The 22,500-nt window shown below is 38.5% G+C and overlaps 2 protein-coding genes across 3 annotated transcripts in view; one reads left to right on the top strand and one right to left on the bottom strand.

Moving 5' to 3' along the window:
- Nucleotides 1-14,971, bottom strand: part of LOC146668990 (uncharacterized) — a 25,868-nt gene extending 10,897 nt beyond the window's left edge. Inside the window, exons 1-6 of one of the 2 annotated variants that reach the window (XM_085407829.1) lie at nt 14,626-14,971; nt 9,862-9,946; nt 9,582-9,753; nt 9,190-9,369; nt 6,266-6,373; nt 4,962-5,077 (exon numbers count right to left, since the gene is read on the bottom strand). In XM_085407829.1, coding sequence (XP_085263955.1) covers nt 4,962-5,077; nt 6,266-6,373; nt 9,190-9,369; nt 9,582-9,753; nt 9,862-9,946; nt 14,626-14,640 — 676 coding nt within the window. In that variant the 5' untranslated portion in view covers nt 14,641-14,971. The remainder of the gene's footprint in view (nt 1-4,961; nt 5,078-6,265; nt 6,374-9,189; nt 9,370-9,581; nt 9,754-9,861; nt 9,947-14,625) is intronic. The other variant, XM_085407828.1, reaches the window with a different exon arrangement.
- On the top strand, nt 12,363-13,139 carry LOC146668991 (B9 domain-containing protein 2). Its single transcript, XM_085407827.1, has one exon. The coding sequence runs from the start codon at nt 12,478-12,480 to the stop codon at nt 13,003-13,005; it is 528 nt and encodes a 175-aa protein (XP_085263953.1). The 5' UTR covers nt 12,363-12,477; the 3' UTR covers nt 13,006-13,139.
- Nucleotides 14,972-22,500: the final 7,529 nt, after the last annotated feature.

Below are 22,500 nucleotides of genomic sequence, written 5' to 3'. Positions count from 1 at the left end.
CATTCTTTCGGAAATGTAGCTGGGTAATTATGTCATCGGCATCGGTGAGCCACTGTCAATATGTGACATATTGAAATCGCGTTTGAATTTGCGCTTGTTTTTTGCTTTCACTTTGAAAATGTCCAGGTGCGTTCTTTTAGCGCCCCGGCCAGTCACGACCGGCGGGGGAAAAGTCACTCGGGTCAGAACATGGGGTGCCACCATCATCCCACTTCTGACACCAATGTGGCGAGCTCAGACAACGAGGAGATGGAGGTGTCGTTTGGTCTTGCTTCCCGTGAGCTAGCCAGGGAGCACAGCCGTTTATTGACATCTGCAGAAGAACACTGCCGCTAGCTAACTGCTCAGCGCGGCAACCGCACAGCAACAACAACACACAGAGCGCCCTCTGACCCCGGAAGGACACACCGTCGCAGCGAGAGGGCGTCACCCGTCACTATGGCAACATAAACAAAACATAACTGTACAAACAGAACCCCGAACAGCCCTGACCCGCTATGCTGCTGAGAATATAGCCCAGAAGAAGCGTATAGTATAGCTTTTATTTTGGAAAGAGCCATTTCTCTGTAATAAACTCTCTTTTCCAAAGATGAGTGATTCCTCAATCAGATACAGGGCTTGCAAAATCGCTAGCCCGACGTCCTGGGGCTAGCGATTTTTCCAGTCGGGCTACCAAAATCTATCTCTGCCCTGCCCGTCCGGCTATTGTAGGAAGGAAAAATATATGTCAATGCTTTTGCATTCTTTCGGAAATGTAGCTGGGTAATTATGTCATTGGCATCGGTGAGCCACTGTCAATATGTGACATATTGAAATCGCGTTTGAATTTGCGCTTGTTTTTTTGCTTTCACTTTGCAATCGTGCGAACTGTGTATAGAGAGCGACAGTACTGATTGGTGAGTGATGATAATTTGCGCACCAATTCCTCTGACATCGTCTTATCAATCGTTAGCTTACTATGCAAACATGACAAGTGAAATCTCCCGCAGCAAGCTTAAACATGTGAGAGGTTGATCGCGCAGAGAATCGCTGACCGTTATGTGTGTGTGTGTAAAAGCAGCAGGATGTATATTTTAGTTCTGCTGAGCCAAATAAGACAGGTCAGGGTGAAGAAGTGACAGCCAAAGAAAAGCTTACCACAAAACGGAAAAGTTATGACAAATCAGACTATAAGGCAAAAAGAAAGTGCAGCTTTATGGTTTCATGGACAAAAGAATTTCTGTGGCTGCAATATGATGAGCTATATAACCGGGGCTGCACATAAGTGGTCCGCAGGTGCGCATTCGCTGTCAAAATAAAAACAAAAAAAAAACGCGCACAAGATATGAAGTTGCAACGCGTGTTTGCATACATAAGATTTTCTGGAGGAGGACAGACATTTGTTTAAAACTCTTAAAGATGTCGAAGAAGCTCCTTTAAGCAATTAGTTGGTGTTCCTCTACCTCCAAACAAATGTCAGAAGGAGTCCGAACCACAAAAGAAGCGCGTATTCTCGGAAAAGTGGTTGCAGGAGGTGAGCTGGCTTCAAACAAATGATGAACGCACAGAGATGTGGTGCGGAATGTGCCGTGAAAATCCCACTCTAGCGGACAAAAACAGTGCTTTTTATATGGACGCAAACGCGCGTTGCAACTTCTTATCTGGTGCGCGTCTTTTATTTTGACAGCGAATGCGCACATGCGGACCACTTATGTGCACCCGTGTAAATAACATAATGTTCTGCCGGGTGTGTTGTTGGTTTTCTCTCGATTTCTGAGTCGACAAGTGCCTTTGTTACTGGGACCAGTCATTTTAAGAAAGGCCCCCATTAGAACCCATGAGAAATGCAAGAAACGCATTATTGCTCAGTCTGCAATATCTTTCCCAGAACAAACACCAATTGCAAATAACATACTAAAAATAAACCTGAAAAATCTGTTTAGAACAGCGTACTATGTTGCAAAGAGTGAACTACCACTGGCAAAATTTAGCCGTCTTTGCAAACTTCAAAAAGCAAATGGCCTAGATCTTGGTTCCACTTGCCTCTCACCCGTGACTTCAGCGGAAATTTCAAATTCAGGATCTGACCCAGACTGATTCATGTCCTACACAGTTCTTACAAGTTCATAGAAATTTCTGTTCAATTAGAACCAAGTATTTGAGTTGATGATTGTAATTTTTATACAATGTTGTAATTTGTTTTTCAACAATGTTTTGATTAATGTTTTGTTTCCTTTACAATATTATACTTTAATGTATAATATTGTAAAGGAAACAAAACAGGAAACAAAACATCAATCAAAAAATTGCTCTCTTTTTTTATTCGGGCTACTTACATTTATTTTGGGCTACCAAAAACTGAAGAGTCCCTGCCCGAAGGGCTACCAGGGATTTTGAAATATTGAGAGCCCTGAGATATATTTATTTTTTAAATTACTTTTGTTTCAGCAACATTAAATTTAAAAACTGTACTTTTGAGTTAAAATATATATTTATAATTTTAATAAATGACAAATTAAAAAGGCATGAACATTTTTTGTATCGAAAAAATATCGAACCGTGACACCAAAGTATCGAACCGAACCGTGAATTTTGTGTATCGTTGCACCCCTAATAATAATAATAATAATATATATATATTCTACTATAATTCTACTTCAAAAGTGAGCAAATTTGACTGTTAGGTCGGTGTTTTTGCTACTTTACATCTGTCATGATGAATGTGTCAGAATCACAGACAGCAAGAAAAAGAAGAAGAGAAAGACAAGGCTTGCGTGCAGGCGGTCTTCAGTGCAGTACTGATAAAGAGGGTCAGTGCTGACTGATGTTCAGCAAAAAAAAATAAAAAAAAATAATATAACCCCAAGCGCGCACCATCGTTCCTATTCATCTGGCCTTCTCTGCTCTAATGGGCATGTTGGTGGCGGGTGGATGGATGACTGGTTCTTGTCAGATCAAATCTTTGGGGCTGAGTAGCTAACACTATACAGGACTATTCCAGGAAGTAGACTGGTCACTGAGAAGGCAAGGTGATCTCACCAAATGTCAACACACCAGCAAATGAAAACGTTAAATTATTCAATATTACTTCAACAACCTTGAATACAGAGCCATTAAATATTTGGCATTTATGCTTAAAAATTGCTTTTATGATTATGACAACTTAATTGTTTATTTATTCTCTTCAAATAATATAAATGAGCAATATTTACTAGTTTACTTGGACTCTGATGCATTTATGAGATTTCAATTATATATACATTATAAAGAAGAACAGGTGACACCCTTTAGTGACCAGCTGCTGTCCAAATAATAAATAAATAAATGACTGAACAGATTAAGATACATCACAACTGCCAGATACAAAATACAATGAGATTACATGCCTGCTCATACTTAATCCTTCATATTTTATACGTTTATTGATTCGTTTTTTCTAGCTATAGCTTTACAGGAAGTCACATGCTCAGTTAATGAAATAATATATTTATTTTTAGATTTATTTTTGGCATTTTTGCCTTTATTATACAGCAACAGTCAGAGGGAGAGAGAAAGAGAGGATGACAATTGCAGTAGGGACTCAGCTTGCGCTCAACAGATGAGCTACAGGAGCGCCCCCCCTCCCCGATTCAGATGTTTTAAAGCAACACAAGCACAGCTTTGAGCTGTGAAAATGAGAAATTCTTGCTTAAAGGCACTTTTACCTCAAAGGACTAAATTAGCTGCCATTGAAGTGTAGTGCTGCTGCACATCACACTGCTGCAAATCCTGCTTAACTGAGAACGGCTTAACACCAGCTTTTTATTACCACACACTAATACATCAAGTTGCCTTAAGAACAAAGAACTAATCGTGACCTCCCTAGACTTAAACAATCCCGCCATACATGAATCAGCAGCTGACAAATTAGCAAGCAATAGGTCCCTCTCCTGGCTTACAGAGGCTACAACACACTTGCAGGCATCCTGATACCACAAGCTGGGAAAAGATGCTGAATAGCTATGAAAGAGCACAGAGCAGTGGGTGTTTGTATAGTATGGCTCTGCCTCATGGAAACAAACCAGTTCAATAAATTACCAAATAATGTGCACAGATGGTTAACATAAATATACCAATGTGCCACTGCCACTTGCTATGTTACTGCTATTGATTTTGGCTTATTCATACAAACCCCTAAACAATTTTTCATTAAAGGTTTTATAATCAGGACCAAAAACTATTCATTAATCATTTGATGTCTAAAAACATTATTCAGTCCCATGTGTGTCTAACACTAGCCACTCCCATTTTTACACTTTAAGTTAGCAAAATGACAAAATAACTCCAGTATGGAAAGTAGGGCCAGAAAAAAAATGAAAGAGGAGGAGGAGAAGCTTCTATCTTCATACCAAATCTCCTCAGACATATGTAATTATCCATTATTAGACCTAACAACTGAAATCCATTTAAGGGAGGCAATTAGAGCAACCAGCCTGAATGCAAGACTGATAAAAAGTCATCAACATTAAGTTTAATGAATATGCAAAAGATCAATAACATTCCTTGCCATTAATATAAATTTCCCTGTGTGCGATTTCAGTAATTTCTCTTTAACATAATGATTCAAAGGTACTTTGGCTGTACTGCAATTTCTGAGAGCAGATGTCTAAATTTTGGCCAAAAGTACCATACATTAAAACAAACAAAAACTGTGGCTTTTGTTGTTTCTATGGGACTGACTCAGCATATGATGAACTGGTGTTTCAGAATAAAGCTCTATATAAGGCATCAGGAGTGACTAAACTGAGAGTGATAAAGCATTCAGTGATTCTTTAAATATTTAAGTATGTCTTTAGAATTGATGTGGTTGTGACTAATTAATGAAAATAACTGTGTTGCTATGAAGCTAAAAAATGTCACACTTGAGTGTAAACTCTGGTTTCACTCCTTAAAAAGACCAGAAAGAACGATTACGGTTTTAAATATTATCGATGTGTCTTTACCTTGGTAGTGCTGTAGCATCTTATGTGATCTGATGTCCCACACCTTGACAGAGTTGTCAGTACTAGCTGCAGCAATACATGTTCCACTGGGATGAAAGTCCACATAGTTTGCATAACTTTTGAGAAGAGAAAAAAAAACAAAGTAAGGCAAAGTAAAGGAGAAACAGTGATTTAAAAGATTTGAAATCCTGGAATAACCCAGAAGGTCAATTCAAACAACACAAAAGCTTTAGTCATTGGTGGAAAGGGTTAATGATTTAAGGTTTATAGTGAGAAAGTTAACTATTTTAAAACACTTTAAGACACATGAAGGCTTTTGTGAAATTTCTTATTCTAAATGTTGGGAACTTAAAAAAATATATACAGCTTTCTCTGGACCCTTTTTCCCCCAATTTCATTTTTTTATCTTATGCAGTGGCATACAGCACCAAAATAAATTAAGCTGTGATTGGGATGTCTCCATTCCTGTTCACCTTAAACTGCTTAGACTTTCAGTACAACTGTGGGTCATGACACCTATAGAAATACTCTGATGATTGGATTCTCTGAGGAGCACTAGCAGATGATTTTGTTGAGAGGTCGAGAAAAAAAACGATAGATGGTGGTTGACCTGAGTCTATTGTGGGACAGGATGTTGATGCTAATCCTGACCACCCTCTGCATCACTTCCTACAGGCAGGCATAAAGTTTATTCTCTAACAGACTCTGCTGCCACAAGGATACAGGAAGTCTTTTATACCTCATGCCATCATCCTCTATAACAATGCTTTTTACTTGGAAGAGAGGCATTTTACATTAATGGTATTATTATCTCTAGTGTTTCAGCTGCTGTAAGAAACGATATGGGATAAAGTGTAGCTCATCTTATTATCATCTCAACACAATAAGCTAAAACTACAGAAAAGAAAGGAGCTCAGTATGTCAGACTCTAAATAAAACACAATAAAGTTAAAAAGAAGTAAGAAGAAAGATGTAAAACAGGATATTAAATGTATCAAAGACTCACACAGCCAATGTCTCATTAAAGTGTTTCAGTATAACAGACTGCACAATGTACAAGGGAATAGGGCACATGTGTAATGACTGAACAGGTGTTCAGTGCCTTCGTCATAAACATTTGAACAGGATAACAAATGGTTAGGGGATTGATTCTGTCAGATTTTTTCCAGCATTTACTGCCGTTGCATCAGTACACTTGTAAGGATTTTTTCTGACCTTACCAGAACACCAGCAGAAAACTGACAAAAATAAATAAATACTCCTAGCTCCTCCTATTCATCATTCAGGTGCTCGCAAGTGCTCACCCTGCATGTTCATAGAAAGAATGAATGCACTCTCTGCTGTTTTTGTCCCACAGCTTTATGGTCTTATCATCACTGGATGACACAATCAAGCGATCGTCTGGAGAAAACCTGCAATAATAATATAAAAAAAATAAATGTAAATGATTAATGCTCAATCTGTATAAAATATGTTCAAAAATGCATGGTGTAATGGAAAAGGTCAGCTATACACCAGGCATCAGGAATAAAATTATGACCACCTGCCTAATACAATACAATACAATACGATTTTTTTTATATAGCACATTTAAAACCAGGGGGTACATCAAAGTGCTTCACAGTAAGGAATAAACAGTAAATGATTACACTGAACTGTAAGTCATTAAAACAAGCTAAAATAGAGAACAAACAAAAGCAAGTAAGTAGAGATAGAGAGAAATCATGATTATCCAGAGAAATGAGTAGCGAGCAATTAATGAGCAGTGAGAATTAGTGAGTTGGAAAAGCCAGGTCGAATAGGTACGTTTTCAAGTGTGCTTTAAAAGATTGAATGGAGTCAGAGGGATGAACAGTAGCAGGAAGACTATTCCAGAGGTTTGGTGCTACAGAGGCAAAGGCACGATCACCCCTAGTCTTCAGACGGTGCCTGGGCTGGGCCAGAGGTAACTGACCAGATGATCGTAAAGAACAGCCGGGAGTATAGAGACTGAGGAGGTCGGTGACTATCAAACAGAGGTGGGACCAAGTCATTGTTTTGCAAGTCTCAAGTAAGTCTCAAGTCTTTATCCTCAAGTCTCAAGTCAAGTCTCAAGTAATGTCAGGCAAGTCAGAGTCGAGTCTCAAGTCACTGGTGTAAAAGTCCGAGTCAAGTCACAAGTCTGAAACTTTGAATTTCAAGTCCTTTCGAGTCTTTAAAAAAAAAAACAACGAAAAAATAATGTTGCAGTTATATGCTAAATGTAAATATTAGACCATGTAATTTTAAATCTGTGTTTTTCTCAACACATGACAAAAGTGAACGTAGAAAATATACACAAATTGTGAAATTGCACCTCTTTAAAATGCAGCTCAATTAAACCTAGCTCCAAGAATAATTTTCACCGACAGTTCTGAGATAAGCTGCATGTTATTCTTGGATGCGGTTGTAGGACCGGCTTTAAAATCGCATGACAAAAATATCATACACATTAAAAAAAACTGTATCACCAACGTAGCCTGGACAACATTTGCTAGTTAGATGAAGTCAGCTATCTCATTGTAGCATATTTATATGCATATTTATAATCATACGGTTCTTGGAGTGAGTGCATACACTCATGAAGTTTAGTAACTTCAGGTCACTGCAACAAGCCCAGGTACAGTTTACCGACGGATGGGTACAGGACCTTGAAATGCACCGTGTAGAACGAAAGACCATCGTACGTATCATAAGTTTACCAGTCTCACAAATTGTCGTCATAAATACACATTCCTTAACCGTTTATTAATAGGACCTTTGAGCTCAACGGTAATTAATTAGTAGTGGAAATAATTTCTGGTACCCATCACAGAAATGTAGCAGTGACAACAATATTGTATGCTGTAATCGTACTGGGCAATTAGTGATACAAAACAACTGTTTTATCCTGTGAATAAAAGTATGTGTTTTTGTCAATGTACCATAATAACAGAAGCGAAACGCAATATTGTGTCAGGACAATTCACTATTTATGCACAATAAATAAAGGAGCATAGCACGACAATTTCTGTTCAGCGCCAGACTTGCTTGTAACCTATATCACTAATTATGTTATGAAAATGACGTATTAACTACTAAAAAACACTGACCTTCGTGTAAATGCTTGGAGCAGACTAACCTGTGAGCTGGAGGGTTCTGGGACGTTATATTTGGTCTTAGAATGGCTGCAATCCAGTCGCGTCTTTGTTACTTCGGAAACATGGCTGAACAATTTCTCTTCAACGACGTAATCCGATAACAACCGATCTCTTTACCCGTCGGCTTCCCGTGGCTGTCATGCGACCGGCTATTGCAGTTAATGATACAACAGCTTCTTGCCATTTTTGTGTTTCTTTTTATCGCTGTGTAACTGATTTTAATTGAAAGCCTGCGTGCGCTAGTACCGCTTGCCACGAGTTCCCAGAATCCTTTGCGGTTCTACCCGTGAATGACGTCACATTTTCAATCTCTATATAATATGCATGTTAAATTTTATATTTGGGGTAAAATATCAAGTCTTTTCAAGTAAACCGGTTCAAGTCCAATTCAAGTCCCAAGTCATTGGTGTAAAAGTCCAAGTCAAGTCACAAGTCTTAGAACATTTTTTCAAGTCAAGTCTAAAGTCATAAAATTAATGACTCGAGTCTGACTCGAGTCCAAGTCATGTGACTCGAGTCCACACCTCTGCTATCAAACACCATAATCTCAGTTTTCTTCTCATTTAAAATGAGAGAATTGGCAGACAGCCACTCTGTGACCTCTTTCAAGCAGTCAGACAAACGATTCAATGAAGGTGGCAGGTCAAAAGATAATTGGAAATAGATTTAATAATGAGTTGGTCCCCCCTTTTGCTGCCAAAACAGGCCAGGCCTATTGAGCCATGGACTCCATCACACCTTTGAAGGTGTGCTATGGTATCTGGCACCAATATGTTAGCAACAGAACCTTTAATTCTTGTAAGATGCAAGGTTAGGCCATTTATGGAACTTATTGTCCAGTACATCCACCAGATATTGGATTGGATTGGGATCTGGGGAAGATGAAACTTCCTTTTTTTGGATTATTATTGTTAGATACTGACCAGGAACAGCCCAAAAAAGATGCATTTTGGAAATGATCAGTGTAATTCTCTTTATCTGTCAAAGGTCATAATGTGATGCCTGAAGTGTAAATCTATCAAAATGTCCTAATATGATGCATTGTATCGTGTTAAATGTGTGTCTCATACTTGGCACAGCGGACCCAGTTGATGTGCTGGTTGAGAGAGAAGAGGAACTTTTGCCTGTGTGTTGTCCACACTTTAATTGTCTTGTCATCAGAGGCCGTGACCAGAGTCTGTCCGTCACCAGAAAAGTTAACACTGCGCACAGTGGCAGTGTGAGCCCTGAATACTGTTGACTCAGCCTTCCTGTATGGACACAAGACATTACTTAAGTTTAAAACAAACAAGCAAAACCCAGAAGGTGTTCAGCAATGTGTGTCTTCCTCCATGCTGGCAGAAGGAGACAAACAATATTCAGTAGTTGCTGCTCTTTATGAGTCACCATCATTGTCCTCTGTAGTAAATCTGTGGTGGAATAAAGAACAGAAAAGACAGAAAGATTTTACTTTAACACCTACATGCTTGGCACCCAAAGACGTACAGTCTTGTCTCTGGAGGCAGAGGCCACCAGATGGCCTGATGGGGAAAAGTGGACGGAAAGGACGGCGTCTTTGTGTCCATCAAAACGATACGCTCGCATCTGAGGTTTCATGTTCCAGATCATCACACAGGAATCCATGGAGCCTGTGGCTAGGAGAGGATGAAGCACAGGTGTGAGTGAGAACATCATGTATTTCCAAAAAGGAAAAGACAAAGGCAACAGCAAACAGTTACATCTGAAGGCAAACAGATCATTACCAATTTGTTTCATGTTGCAGCTGAAGTCCACACTTGTTACGGTGTCCCTGTGACCCTTGAAATGTCTTTCTAGGGTTGGATCAGACTATGGGAGCAAACAGAGAGTCATGTCAAAATGTTAAAATGTCCTCATGACTACAAAAGCTACAATAATAAGCAATAAGTTAGACATCTGGGAAACAGAAAATTTGGTACTATTTACTAAGAGCTTATCACTGAAGAAGTGCTATTTCTTCCTCATCACGACTATGTGGGTGTATGATGTGACTAAAACTGGCCTGGAAACATGAGCAAAGAACCCCATAGTTATGATTTGTAGCTAAAATAATGAGGTCCTCTGATTTTGCGCAGTTATTCTTTTTTTACTCTCTTAAGTCTGTGGGAAAATAACACAGAGTAAGTTTCTAACTCTCCATAAAATCGCTAACAGCATCCCAACTACACACGTAAGGTTTAGAATACACAAGGCACTTCTATGACACCAAAGTAAAGTATGGGTTCACTCAATTAATGCTCTTTCAGCTTTTGATTTTTCAGACATGTCACACCAAACAAAAAAAGAAAGAAAGAAAGAAAGAAAGAAAGAAAGAAAGAAAGAAAGAAAGAAAGAAAGAAAGAAAGAAAGAAAGAAAGAAAGAAAGAAAGATTAATAAAAATACACTGTTTTGGTTTTAGGCTCCTAGAACAGGTTCACGGTCACGACTTAGTATGACACGTGAATGGAAACAAGTCTGTGTTTATGTTAGTAGTAACACTTGTGCTGCTAGTCAAAATGTTTACTGTGAAAGGCACCCACTGTGTGTGATACATCTCATTGCAAAACCCATGGCCAATAATATGTTACCATGGCTGCCTCTGCTATTCTGGGAAAGTTTTCAACAAGATTTTACAAGAAACAGCTGTCGACAAATATGTACACAAAAGCATGCAAACCGATGTTACACCACATTCTGAGGCTCAGCATATTAAGTGACCGAATTGATGCGTTTTGGGGTCATTGAGGTCATTGAAACGTCATGCTAGCCCTCCTCACCTCAACCCTCATCTTCTGAACGGAAGTCACCGCTCTAATACGTGAAAATGTGCATAAACATGCTTATTTATTCCAGATATCATTGTAGTTATTTATTATTATCATTAGCATTTCAAGGCAGTTAATAACAAGCCAGCCAAACAAGAACAGCTGGTTACAACCTAACATTATACCAGCCAGTGTTAGGCTTGAGTGTCTTAAAAATCACAGTTTCCCTTTGATAAACAGTTTGATTACATTCTCATAGTTTAATGTCTGTGAAGGTTCTCAGTCATCCAGGTCATCGTAGTCAAAGGAGCTTGCAAAGAAAAGCGTCTGGACTTCTTTCAGTTGCTTGAAGACGTTTCACCTCTCATCCGAGAAGCTTCTTCAGTTCTAAGGTCAAATGGTGGAGAGTCCAAGATATAAACCTAGTGGGAGTTATATCTATATCATAGTTTAATCACTATCTCAGTCTAACAATGTTCAATCCATTTCAAAGAACGTTTCACTAATGCCAGCAAGATCCTTGCGAGAAATACACTAACTTGTATATCAGCTAGATAAAAACAAAAATTATATGTAACAATTTTGTACAGAAATGCAACTAAAACTATATTCTGTAAGTGGTAAAGGCAAATTACCACTCAAGAAAGTTTTCAAATAAATGAAATAAAATGTTCCTAGGAGTACAATGTGATCTAAAAGTAGCAAGTTTAAATTTATTTAATTTCTTCATATCTGGTTCATTTATATGACAATGTGTCGAATATGTTTAGGCTAAAGTTAAAACTAATTATGCCTAAACAACTATTCCAAAGTTCAATACCTCTTTTTACAAATGTGCAGTCACATTTCACACTACTCCCAACCTTGGGTTTTTCATAAAATATCATTTGTATTTCTCATTTAAAATATAAAATAAAATACTGTATACATAAACCTTTTATATACTGTAAAAGGTCCTCCACGGAGTATAAGACTGTTTTTTCAGTGTAGTAGTGAACTGTGGAGTCTGAGCGCAGTACAGCCGCGTACTGGCGCTGTTTCACAGTGTAATTGTTCACAGACTCCAAACGCCGATTAAACTTCAGAGAAATTGAGCAATAAAGTCAATTCTTCGTCACGAGTTAATTAAAAAGTATTAATATGAAGAGGTGTTTTATGTCTTCGACGAACGGACTTTTGTAAACAATGCATGAAAGACAGAAACAACTCGGTTCATTAGGACAAATTTAACTCTGAGTTAAACCTGTAAGGGTGTAGTTCCAAATTCGTGACACAACCGCGTTTTCACCACACACGTTTATTATAGCTCAGGAATAATTCTGGCAATATTATAATTGGTGAAAATTAATTATTCACTAATGACAAACAATTTTATAAAGGTGAAGCTTAGGGTTTTCATAATGTTGGACGGCATTCGTACCGGAAGTGGTGCCTGCGAGGTCTAACTCAGGGGATTTGTCGAAAATCACAGTAGGCGGTTACCAAGGAGACGTTTAGCTGTTAGTTTAGCTAGCCGCTAAGCTAGCCGTTAACATCGGAGAGACAAAACAGGACTTTCCGTGCCACATTTTCTTGTCAAAGTGAACCAGTGTGGCATGGCAGAGCTGCACATTATAGGGCAGATCATTGGTGCAAGTGGTTTCCCGGAAAAGACTTTGTTTTGCAAATGGGGAATTCATACGGGAGAAGCATGGCGGCTTTTATCCGGGCTGAAGGAGGGTCAGACCCAGGTGGATAGCCCCCAAATCGGAGACATAGCGTACTGGAGCCACCCGATCGATCTGCACTACGCGACCAAAGGGCTGCAAGGCTGGCCGAAGATTCACCTAGAGGTGTGGCATCAAGATTCTTTCGGACGGTGCCAACTCTATGGTTATGGTTTCTGCCACGTCCCTTCTAGTCCGGGACATCACCGAATAAGCTGTGCGACCTGGAGGCCCGTGGGCTCCTGGCAAGAACGGCTGGCGCAAATGTTCGTCGGCGGAGGTCCCCAGCTCCTCAGCCCTGACCTGATCTACAGCGGGGCGGACAGATACAGACTGCACACCGAAGCCATGGGGACTGTGGAGCTGGAGCTGGGCATCATCACGAGACACTTTGACAAATATGGTGTCGAGTGTTGAGATTTTGAAATGGCAGAAAGACAGAAAGTAGAAACAGTTATAGATCATATTTGAGTCACTTGCTTTTAGTAGAATTCTGTACTATTTTTTTTCTAAACTGCACCTTTTTTTTTTTACAAACATCTATATGTAAATAAAGAAAATATTCTCTTACTGAAGTTGGTTTCTTGCTGATTTGTATTTTTTAATAGAAAACTGACTCTTATTAGCGATATTCCCTGTAATCATGCCTCATTTAATGCTGTTTTCTTAAATGCATCTTTATATTATATTATGTAAACCCACATTTACTTTTTATTTGGGATTTTAAGTTGTACGACTAACAGGATCGTTACTTGAATTAAGTTAAATGTCATTAATAACCTGCTACAAATTAGGAGTGGGGGCAAATACTGATACTGAAATCTATCATTTTGGTTCCACGTGTGATCCATTCACTGGCAGCAAATATTGTTTATCAAAAGATGTAGGAGTTCCCTGCTAGTCTGGCACACTTCACTACTTTTTAAGAAAATTATAAAGTGAGTTATCTTACTTCATATTAACAATAACAACCTCACAAGGAAAGAACGGGAAAGACTTTTAAAGAGTATATTTTTTCCCTTCAGTTACCAGATACTGTGGTGTATGGTGCATGACTGTATTGCACAGAATATATATTGTCATAGTGTCTTATGAGTTACTCTTGGAGTTCATCAAAGAGAGGTTTTGACCAACCTTTCTTGAAAATGAGGTTTAGTTTATGCAAACTTAAAATAAGCTTGTTTTCTTCTTTGTTTGTCACTGGTTACAAGCATCTCTGAATGCACAACTTGTTGAGCCTTGAAGCACATAGGCATACTCAGATCTTAATCGAAAAGAGCACCTTTGGGATGTGGTGGAGCACGAGATTCTCATCATGGATGTGCAGCCGAAAAGTCTGCAGCAACTGCCTGAAGCGATCATGTCAATATGGACCAAAACCGCAGCTTCACATAAAGAATTAAGGCAGGTCTCAAGGCAAAAAGGCTGCTCAACCCAGCACTTGCGAGGTGCACCTAATAAAGTGGACGGTGAGTGTATGGTGGCATAAATTACTCTATCGTTTCTTTTTCTTATAACTTCAATATACTGTAATTACCGTACACAGAATATCAGATTGTTGGCATATTAATTGCTTGTTAGTCACTTTGTCGGCAAAATGATGCATTTAATCTGCAAAGGCAATTTAGATCATGACAAATGAGTGAAACGATACCATTAAACTTTCACAAATGTATCATTTACATAACATATGTGGCTGTCATGACTGCACAGGGCGGTTGTTACATTAGTATAAATGTATATATTACATTGGACACTCAGCAGACTGAGTAATGAGTCACTTTGCTACGACTTCACAGACATTTAATCCAGACTAAGAGTAAAATTACCCTGATTTATAATCTGCTCTCGCTCTAAATAAAGCTAAAACAAGCAGCAAAAAGAAAGGGGTCCATATCAAATAAAAAAATATATGATGTATTGTAATAAATCTACAGATATATCGACCTTTAACTCTTAACCAATAAGCCACATTGTGGAAACCACAAATAAGAAACGAACTTCATCTCAGTGGCTCAAGCAGCAAGTTAAACTCACCAGCGCAGATGTCATTTTTGTTGATATCGGAGGCGAAATCCTGATGGAAGCGACTTGTTTACGTTCGTAGCTGTCCAAGCTAAATGTTACCGTGCTTTCCTCCGTTATTAGGACGAATGGGGTGCAAGATATCGCCTCTTTAGCTCGGTGTCCGGCTAACGCTAGCTAACAGTTAGCTCTTAGTTGCTGACAACAACAAAGTTCAGTTTACGCGCCGCGATTGGGCGCTGAGCAGCTGGTCGCCGCTCTTAAAGGGGCAGTCATCCCTTTAGCAAAGTTTCTGTCGAAACTGTCATTTTACTATTAACGTCAAAGTATTTAAACGATATGAAATATAGTCAAATAAAGTCCACACAGGTTTTACAAAATTATTCATGTGATGCTGTTCCATTAGGATACGTTACGCGGTAAATTCAATATCAGGCCGTTTGTAGTAACTCATAATTGCCACCAGGTGTCAGCAGAGGTACACTAGACAGAGTTGTAAATCAGCTTTATGCAGCTAAGTACATGAAGGCCTGTAACCAAGGCCTAACGTGGGTTTTGCTGTCGCCTGCTTGTGCATATAAAGTCTTAACCCTGGAGAACCCATGGGGTCATATTTGACCCCATGGGTTCTCCAGGGTTAAAATATGATCCATTTTCACTCAAGAATATGATATGTGAAGGCTGATGAAAAATAACTGCATTTTACTTTGGGACTGATCAGTCTAAACATGAGCCGCTCTACCTGACCCAAACACAGTATTTGTGTTTGGGTCAGGTAGAAAATGTAGAAAAAGATAATCTCGGAAGTATTTAACAGAAATAATGACTATGGATATAACTAATGAATTTAAATGTGACCAGGGACCTGGAGTCTGTGGGAATAGCCAATGAGACGTGGTAAGCCACTCAAGGCCTGTGTCACCTAACATTTGATGGTCAAAATGAGCTAATAACAGTGAGTAAACCTGCTCTGTGAATCACAGCTACTGACGTACAGCAAACTTGTTACCATAACAAAGATTAGAGATACATTCCTGAGAACAGGTCAGATCATGATGTCATTTTAGCAGAAGTAATACAGGAAGTTAAACATTCAAATAACAGTAAGCACAGGATGCAAATATTTAGAATGGAGTGATGGAGTAAAAATCCAACACATAAACTAAAACTGAAGGATAATTTATTTAAGACTTATTCTTCTCTGCTCACCTATTCAATGTGTACATAAACTCATTCTTCAACTAAATCCCCACCCATGGTCTTTTTCAACCATAAGGTTGGTCACCTTGTAGCCAGTCATTTATACCACAAATACCAGTAATGCAATAACAAATATCACCACATAGTCATTCAGCATTACGAGCTATAATTATGTTATTGTCGCATTACTTTTAGAGTATGAGGTCATGTTTCTTTTTTCCCTATTCTTTAAAGCAAACTCACGGCAAGGCAGTGCAATCTGCTGCACACTCTAGAGACACTTGTTTAAAAATTGTAATAAAATGATTTATCTATCCACACTTCTTTCCAGAACTTGCTAAAATAGTTCAAATGTAAGGCATCTCATGAAGCTGCAGCAGGGTTACTGTAAGAGAGAGGGGCGCAGCACTCAAAAAATGAGAAACTACGAGAGATGTGAAGCAGCGAAAAGCAAAGATGGTGGTAGAAGTACAAGAAAGTCCAGGAAGCGGGGAAAAAAGATTTTAAACAAATTATTTTGGGGTAATGTCAGCAAAAATATAAAAATCTTTACAAGTTATGACTATATATGTTTACATATATGTATATTTAAGACAGTGAGCATTGAAATTATTTTTTAAAAATGCTTTCATCTTCTCTGCTTATTTAATTTGGCAGAGTTTTACACAGAGATATCCTTCCTGATGGAACACAGAAGGAGGTTACACTGAACACTAAAATTAAAGTAAAATGACTACAGCAGACTACAGTAGAAGCCAGCACTGGTTCCTATCAGTTTTAAGGCTTTATTTCATTTAATTCAATCAACAAAGAACAGTTTGTCTTTGCCGCTGCCCTCATATATTTAGTTACAGTAAACTAAACAAAGACACACCCACAGGTTTACTGTCTGTAGATAAGTACTTACAGTAATACTACACTACACTTTAACAATGCCTTCTCGAGCTAAAGCATTCTCATGCAATGTAATTCATCGCTGTTAATAGCTTATAAATCAGTTAATAGCTTATGTATCATATGGGAACAGCACTGATTACATCACCTTGTAAAATCCTAAAGATTCCAGTAGGTGATGACTTTGATGAGAAGGAAGGAGGAAGAGAAACAGAAAAACAATCTGAAATTCTTCTCACTGCAGCTAGACACTTAAACTCAGCACAGTTTACTTGCTCCTGCGTGATACAGAGAATCATGCAGCACGTTTACAGGGCAGTAAATATTCATACGTCTATCTGAAAACTGAGCATCTTATCAGTGTATGTGTGCACTGTTTACGGGTAGTAGGATGTAGCTGCAACGAATAATCAGAGCTTTGTCTACAGAAACAGTTTCCTTTTCAGTGCAGCGGGAGGATGTTTTTCATGGTGTGTGTTTTATCTCATGGGGTTCTTGACTCCTGTTTCGAATGGGCCTTTTTGTCAAACACAGAGCCTTTTGATGCGCAGTGAGAGAGGAAGCTGTGGGGACCGTAGCATGGGGCAACAGCTGGCTTAACACAGGCAAAGTTTCAACAGGTCCAGCGCTTTACATTTGCACACCGTGTGTTATGTGTTACACAACTGAGAGACACGTGGCCTTAGACTTCAAAATGACAAGTTCACCTTTGCGCCAGAGTTCATCTGGATAGGCTGGCAATTACATAGCTATTCAGATATTTTATTTCTAAAGATTTATTTATTTAATTTTTTTTTTTAAACTATGGGTTGATTTTTCAGTGCATGAAATATTTTGATTCGATTAGCTGTTAAACTTTAAGTTGGGGCATGGGCTTATGTACCCTGCAAATATAAAACCCATATATCCTTAACTCGACTAATGTGAGCTCTCAGTATGTAGCAGTCCTGTTGACAAAGTCAATAATTTGTATATTAATGAATGTTAACGAATGTATTAACATTTTGAAATAATTAGTATTTTAAATATCGTAAAGGCAGTTAAAGTCATCAAAACCACTGAGACTAAAATTACAATATGACAGCATAGACGGATGTATTATTTCCTTAACTGAAGTTCCTCTTTCCTTGGTATTCTATTCATCAAAAACATGACATTATCATATCATATTCCCTGGAAACTGAGATGTGATGGTGTTCATTTTTCTACCAGTAACAGATATGTCAACAATATGTCTCACAACTGTTTATCTTGTCGATAGGTGACAGCATATTAGGTGAAGCATGTGGTCAAAAGTGTCCTAAAATGCACTATGAACCTCGTAGGTTATGGAAACTGGCTTCTTTTGGAAGAAAGCCCCAGATCTATCATGTCTGACAGCTCTTATAAAACACATATGGTATTTTCAAACAATGCATTGCTTGCAGCAGCCAAGCATTCCTCAACATAATTTGTCATTAGGTGTTGAAAGGCATGCATTAAGCCTGAAAGCTTAACATCCGAGAAGAGAAAATTTTGCTTCTTTGTTTATTAGCTTTTGGGCAAACACAACAATGTAAGACTAGTTGGCTGGTTTATTTATAGCCACCAACCTGAAACAACGATAAACCTCATGAATGAGGAAATGTGAAGACTGGTAAATCCACTCAACTTTTTACGATTGCTACACTGGTCTGCACCATTGTGCTGGTGTCTGTCACAACATGGTTTCACTCGCCAGTGAAATGCAAAACAGAAACTGCAATTAAAAAAAAAAACATTCTCTCTAGACATAAAGTAGATGAGATAAAGACTGTAAGTATTTAACGGTGGTTGGAGGGTCAAAATTTCTCTTTAAAAATGATAATTTAAAACAGACTTTTTTAGTTCGAGCGCTGTGTACTTTATAGATAAGGCTGCAGATTGCTTGTTACCTTTGCTTGCACTGAGAGAATTGATTGCCCTAAAGGCAATGAAGCTGGTTGTGTCATTATGCCATGCTTTGGAGTTGCTGCCAACAGTGTTCAGGGTTTATTCAGAGCAGAGGACATTCGAGCACTCTCTGTCTTATTATATGCTGTGCAGTTACACCTGTGCCATGAGTGCTGTCAGCAGCAAACCTCTAGTGCAGTGATCTAAACGGTGTTTCCATGTTTTTGTATTTGACTTCAGAGCAGCAAGTTTAGTATATCAGCTCTGAGAATCTTCCGTGACCAATACAACCACACTGGCTGACTTATTACAAATGCTGGTTGACAAATGGGAACCCATCCCACAGCAGTGTGTGTTACCAAGCTGATGACCAGCATGACCGGTGGTCTTATACTATTGGCCTTAACATGATGTTGAGGCCCCTGTTTGTTAAATGAATAAAGTGTTAAATTGCCAATATGTTCTATTTCTTCAGACTTCAATCATCCAATCCAATAAACGACACCAAACAGGAATCAGTAGGAGAATATGCTGTTTGGCAAGATTTGGCAAGTTTTTCATGGCCACAACCCAGATGCTCAAGTCTGCTGCTCGACCCACAAATGCAGTTTTCTGGCACCATTTAAAGGGAGATAAACAGAGTTTCCAGTAGTATAAGATTTATTGCCAGGAAGTGTCGTTACAACAAAGAAACAATCAACCAAAGACACATTTCCTTGCTGTCTCTGTTATGTTTGTTTAAATTAATAAGGAAATGTCCACAATTTTTATTCACACATGTGGTACGATGCAGCCTTAGACATTTGTCGATTTATTTTAAAAAGACTACTGTGTAAAACATACTGGTTTGTATACATTTTATTTATTCTATTTATTCTATTCTATTTTATTTTTTTATTTTAAAATGATCAAAAACTGTGTATAAAAGAAATCTGACAGGAGAACCCTTGATTTAATAGTGCTATCTCGCCTCAGCATTGTACAGACAGATAGCAGCTGTATGTGGCATCCATACAATTAGATTACAATTAGATTCAATATCATCCTAAGTGAGCAGGTTCAAAGGTTCACAGTAAAAAAAAAAAGATTGTGAATGTAGAAAGTGAACGATTTGATAGCTCATGTTGTCATTTTTATCTCTGTGTTAAAGCTATATTTCATTTTGCAAGTACTAAAGTTTTTCCTCTTTTGTGCAGATTCTACTTGCAGAGGACTTTAAACTCAAACAATCACAATGCGTTTTAGGAGAGCTTCAATAATAAGTAATTCTTTTGAATAACAAAGTGTCTTCTGAGAAGTTTAGCAGGAAGAATAGCCTCGCCTTTGTGATGGCTTAAAATAATTCAGGAAATTCACTTGATTATTTTCCCAACCAACTTCCTTGTTGTTTCATGCTTGTTAAACCGGACAGTGCCAAATGAGCGACAGTAATGAGGATTACTGTCCACACAGATGCAACACCCTAATAGATCATTCAGGAAATGATTCACAGTGGCACAAATTAAAAAAATAAAAACATGGGTTGAGGCTCAGGGTCTTTTTAAAAATTTTACCAGCATAGTATAGCAGCTAGTTGGTGGCATGGAGAAGCACAGACAGGGTGTGGAACAAAGTCAAGCCAGGAAGTTGCCGCCTTTTCATCCACAGTGTTATCAGACAACTCACAACACAGTTAAACCACATAGAGTTTAGCGGTCAGGACACTTTGACAGTCTGCTGAAAATACCTTTTTTTGATCTTAAAATCAAACAAATGCGCACAGGTTAGTAAACACATGCTGTTTTCCAAGGTTATGAGGGATTTAGCTACATGACAGATTTGTGTAATTGGAGCTTCTTATCAGCAGACCTTTAATGCTGAAGAATGATGTGTTGCTTGGCCTACAGGGAGGAAATGGAACGACTGACTTCAGCCAAGAATCTCCTGCTGTGGCTGTTATCCGTTCATCAGCCCCCGGTGTCACGCACAAGCATACACTCTATACTCTGAATATAACAATGCTCTTTCTCTGTCCATGCAAACATGCAATCAAACACACAATCCTTTGTGAAGCGTGTGTGCAGCGGATTTAAACATGGACAGAAACCCTCCCCATCTAAGAAGGCCAGCTGCTCTTGATTTATTGAGTAAACTGTGTGCCTCATGTTTGTCAAACACACATTTTTCATTGTATTTTTTCTTTTTTCATAATTAAGGTTGCAACTTGTTTCGATATTTACACTACTGCACTTTTTTACTCCCCATAAATTAGTGTGGGAATGCAAAACGAGGATGTCTGAGAAAAAAAGCTCTGGAGAAAAGGCTACAGGGTTACCAGCGAAGCCTGTAATGTAGAGTCACAGTGACTGATGATATATAACCTTTATACATCCTTGTTCCTGTGCAGCCAAAGGCTAAGTCTGACACAGGTGAAGGTTGCAACACTTATGTGTGTGTGTTTTTATGGGCAAGTGGGTGTGAGTGCGTGTGTTTGCATATCTGAGTTACATGTTTTGATGTGTTATCGCTGTTTTGTCTAAGATGGCCTCTAATCTGCCTGTGGAGGTGCTTCTGACCAAGGACAGTAAACGTAAAAAGGCAAAGAGGAATATCCAGCTGTTGAGCATGAACTCTGTCCATTCTAGATCAGTCTTCACGAGGGACCGTCTGTGTGAAACCATCCCTTTGCTACTTATTTACAGTGAGGTCACTGTTACCGTTTGACACTTTACATACCAGTATGAATTTCCACAGAATGTATAAATAAGGTTTCCATGGATTTTCATCTGCTGTGTAGCAAAACCATCCATGGGTATTGTAACTTTTTGTGACTCAAAGTTGCCCACCCATGTGAACTAAATGAGTCAGCAACAGTATAATCAACTTCACTGTGGAAACCCCACAACAGTTAAGTTACTTGTCTGACGTCATTTCTTTCTCTAAACATTCCTCTCAACTCTTCACCCCTTGAAAGCATACTTGGAGGTCCTTTTAAAAACTGCTTATGGCACAAAATAACTGGGTGTGCCTCAGAAGTTAGCCGGGGCGATCTCTTCTTATGCAGCTACCCTTGGAAAAACTGTGTCAAAACACGTCTCTCTCTATATAAACAGAGACAAAACGTGTCATTAAGGGTTGCATCAATAAGCACGAAACAAGCTTTAAACATCAAAATAAACCTGCAAAGAATTTAAATTTTTGTTGGAAGATGCCTCCGATTTCGTTTCATTGGTCAAATGCATGAAAGGAGTTGAAGCAAATCATAAGGAGGTCATTCATAAGTGTGACTTAGTGATTATTATAAAATATTAATAAAGTTTTTAATAAATGTAGTCAGCTCAGGTCAGTAATGCTTCTCAAAATGTAATTTCTAATGTTTTAGTTTTTAGTGCTGAGTCTATGGCTCAAACCTGTAGTCAAACTGGACATCAATTATTGTAATCAATATAAATGGAGTCCCAGTAAAGTTTAAATGACATCTGTGAGTTATATAATGCAGGATTCCACCACAAAAATTTTTTTATGGGAACTCAATCAGTCAAAAAAGAAAGTCAAAGTATAAACTGTCAATTCTCGGGTTTACGTACAGCATGGCCAAACAGCCTTCAACACTTTAGAGCACAGCGAATGCATTAACATCTGTAACATAGCACATCTCCCTTTATCTGAATCTTCAAAGGATCTTTTTACATGCATATAATAGCATTAAGTCCATACGGACACGTGCACTCATGCCCTTGTAGATGAAACAGTGAGGTGGTCACATGGTAACATTCCAGGAGGCCCAAGGATGTACAGTTATCTTGACCCCGATGGGAACATTAAGGCAGATAAAGCAGAGTGAAAACCAGCCAAAACATGAGCTTTGCTTGAACAGCATATCATTTTTATTAAACATTAGAG

Source organism: Rhamphochromis longiceps, linkage group LG5 (assembly GCF_057381845.1).
Source record: "Rhamphochromis longiceps isolate RC_006_pf linkage group LG5, R_longiceps_female_GT1.1, whole genome shotgun sequence".
NCBI classification, from domain to species: Eukaryota; Metazoa; Chordata; class Actinopteri; order Cichliformes; family Cichlidae; genus Rhamphochromis; species Rhamphochromis longiceps.
The sequence above is the reverse complement of the archived record's forward strand: the minus strand, read 5'-3'. Positions and strand labels throughout refer to the sequence as shown.

Bases quoted from the DNA above. Each gene is read 5' to 3' on its own strand.
- LOC146668991 (XM_085407827.1), top strand. From the start codon at position 12,478: ATGGCAGAGCTGCACATTATAGGGCAGATCATTGGTGCAAGTGGTTTC.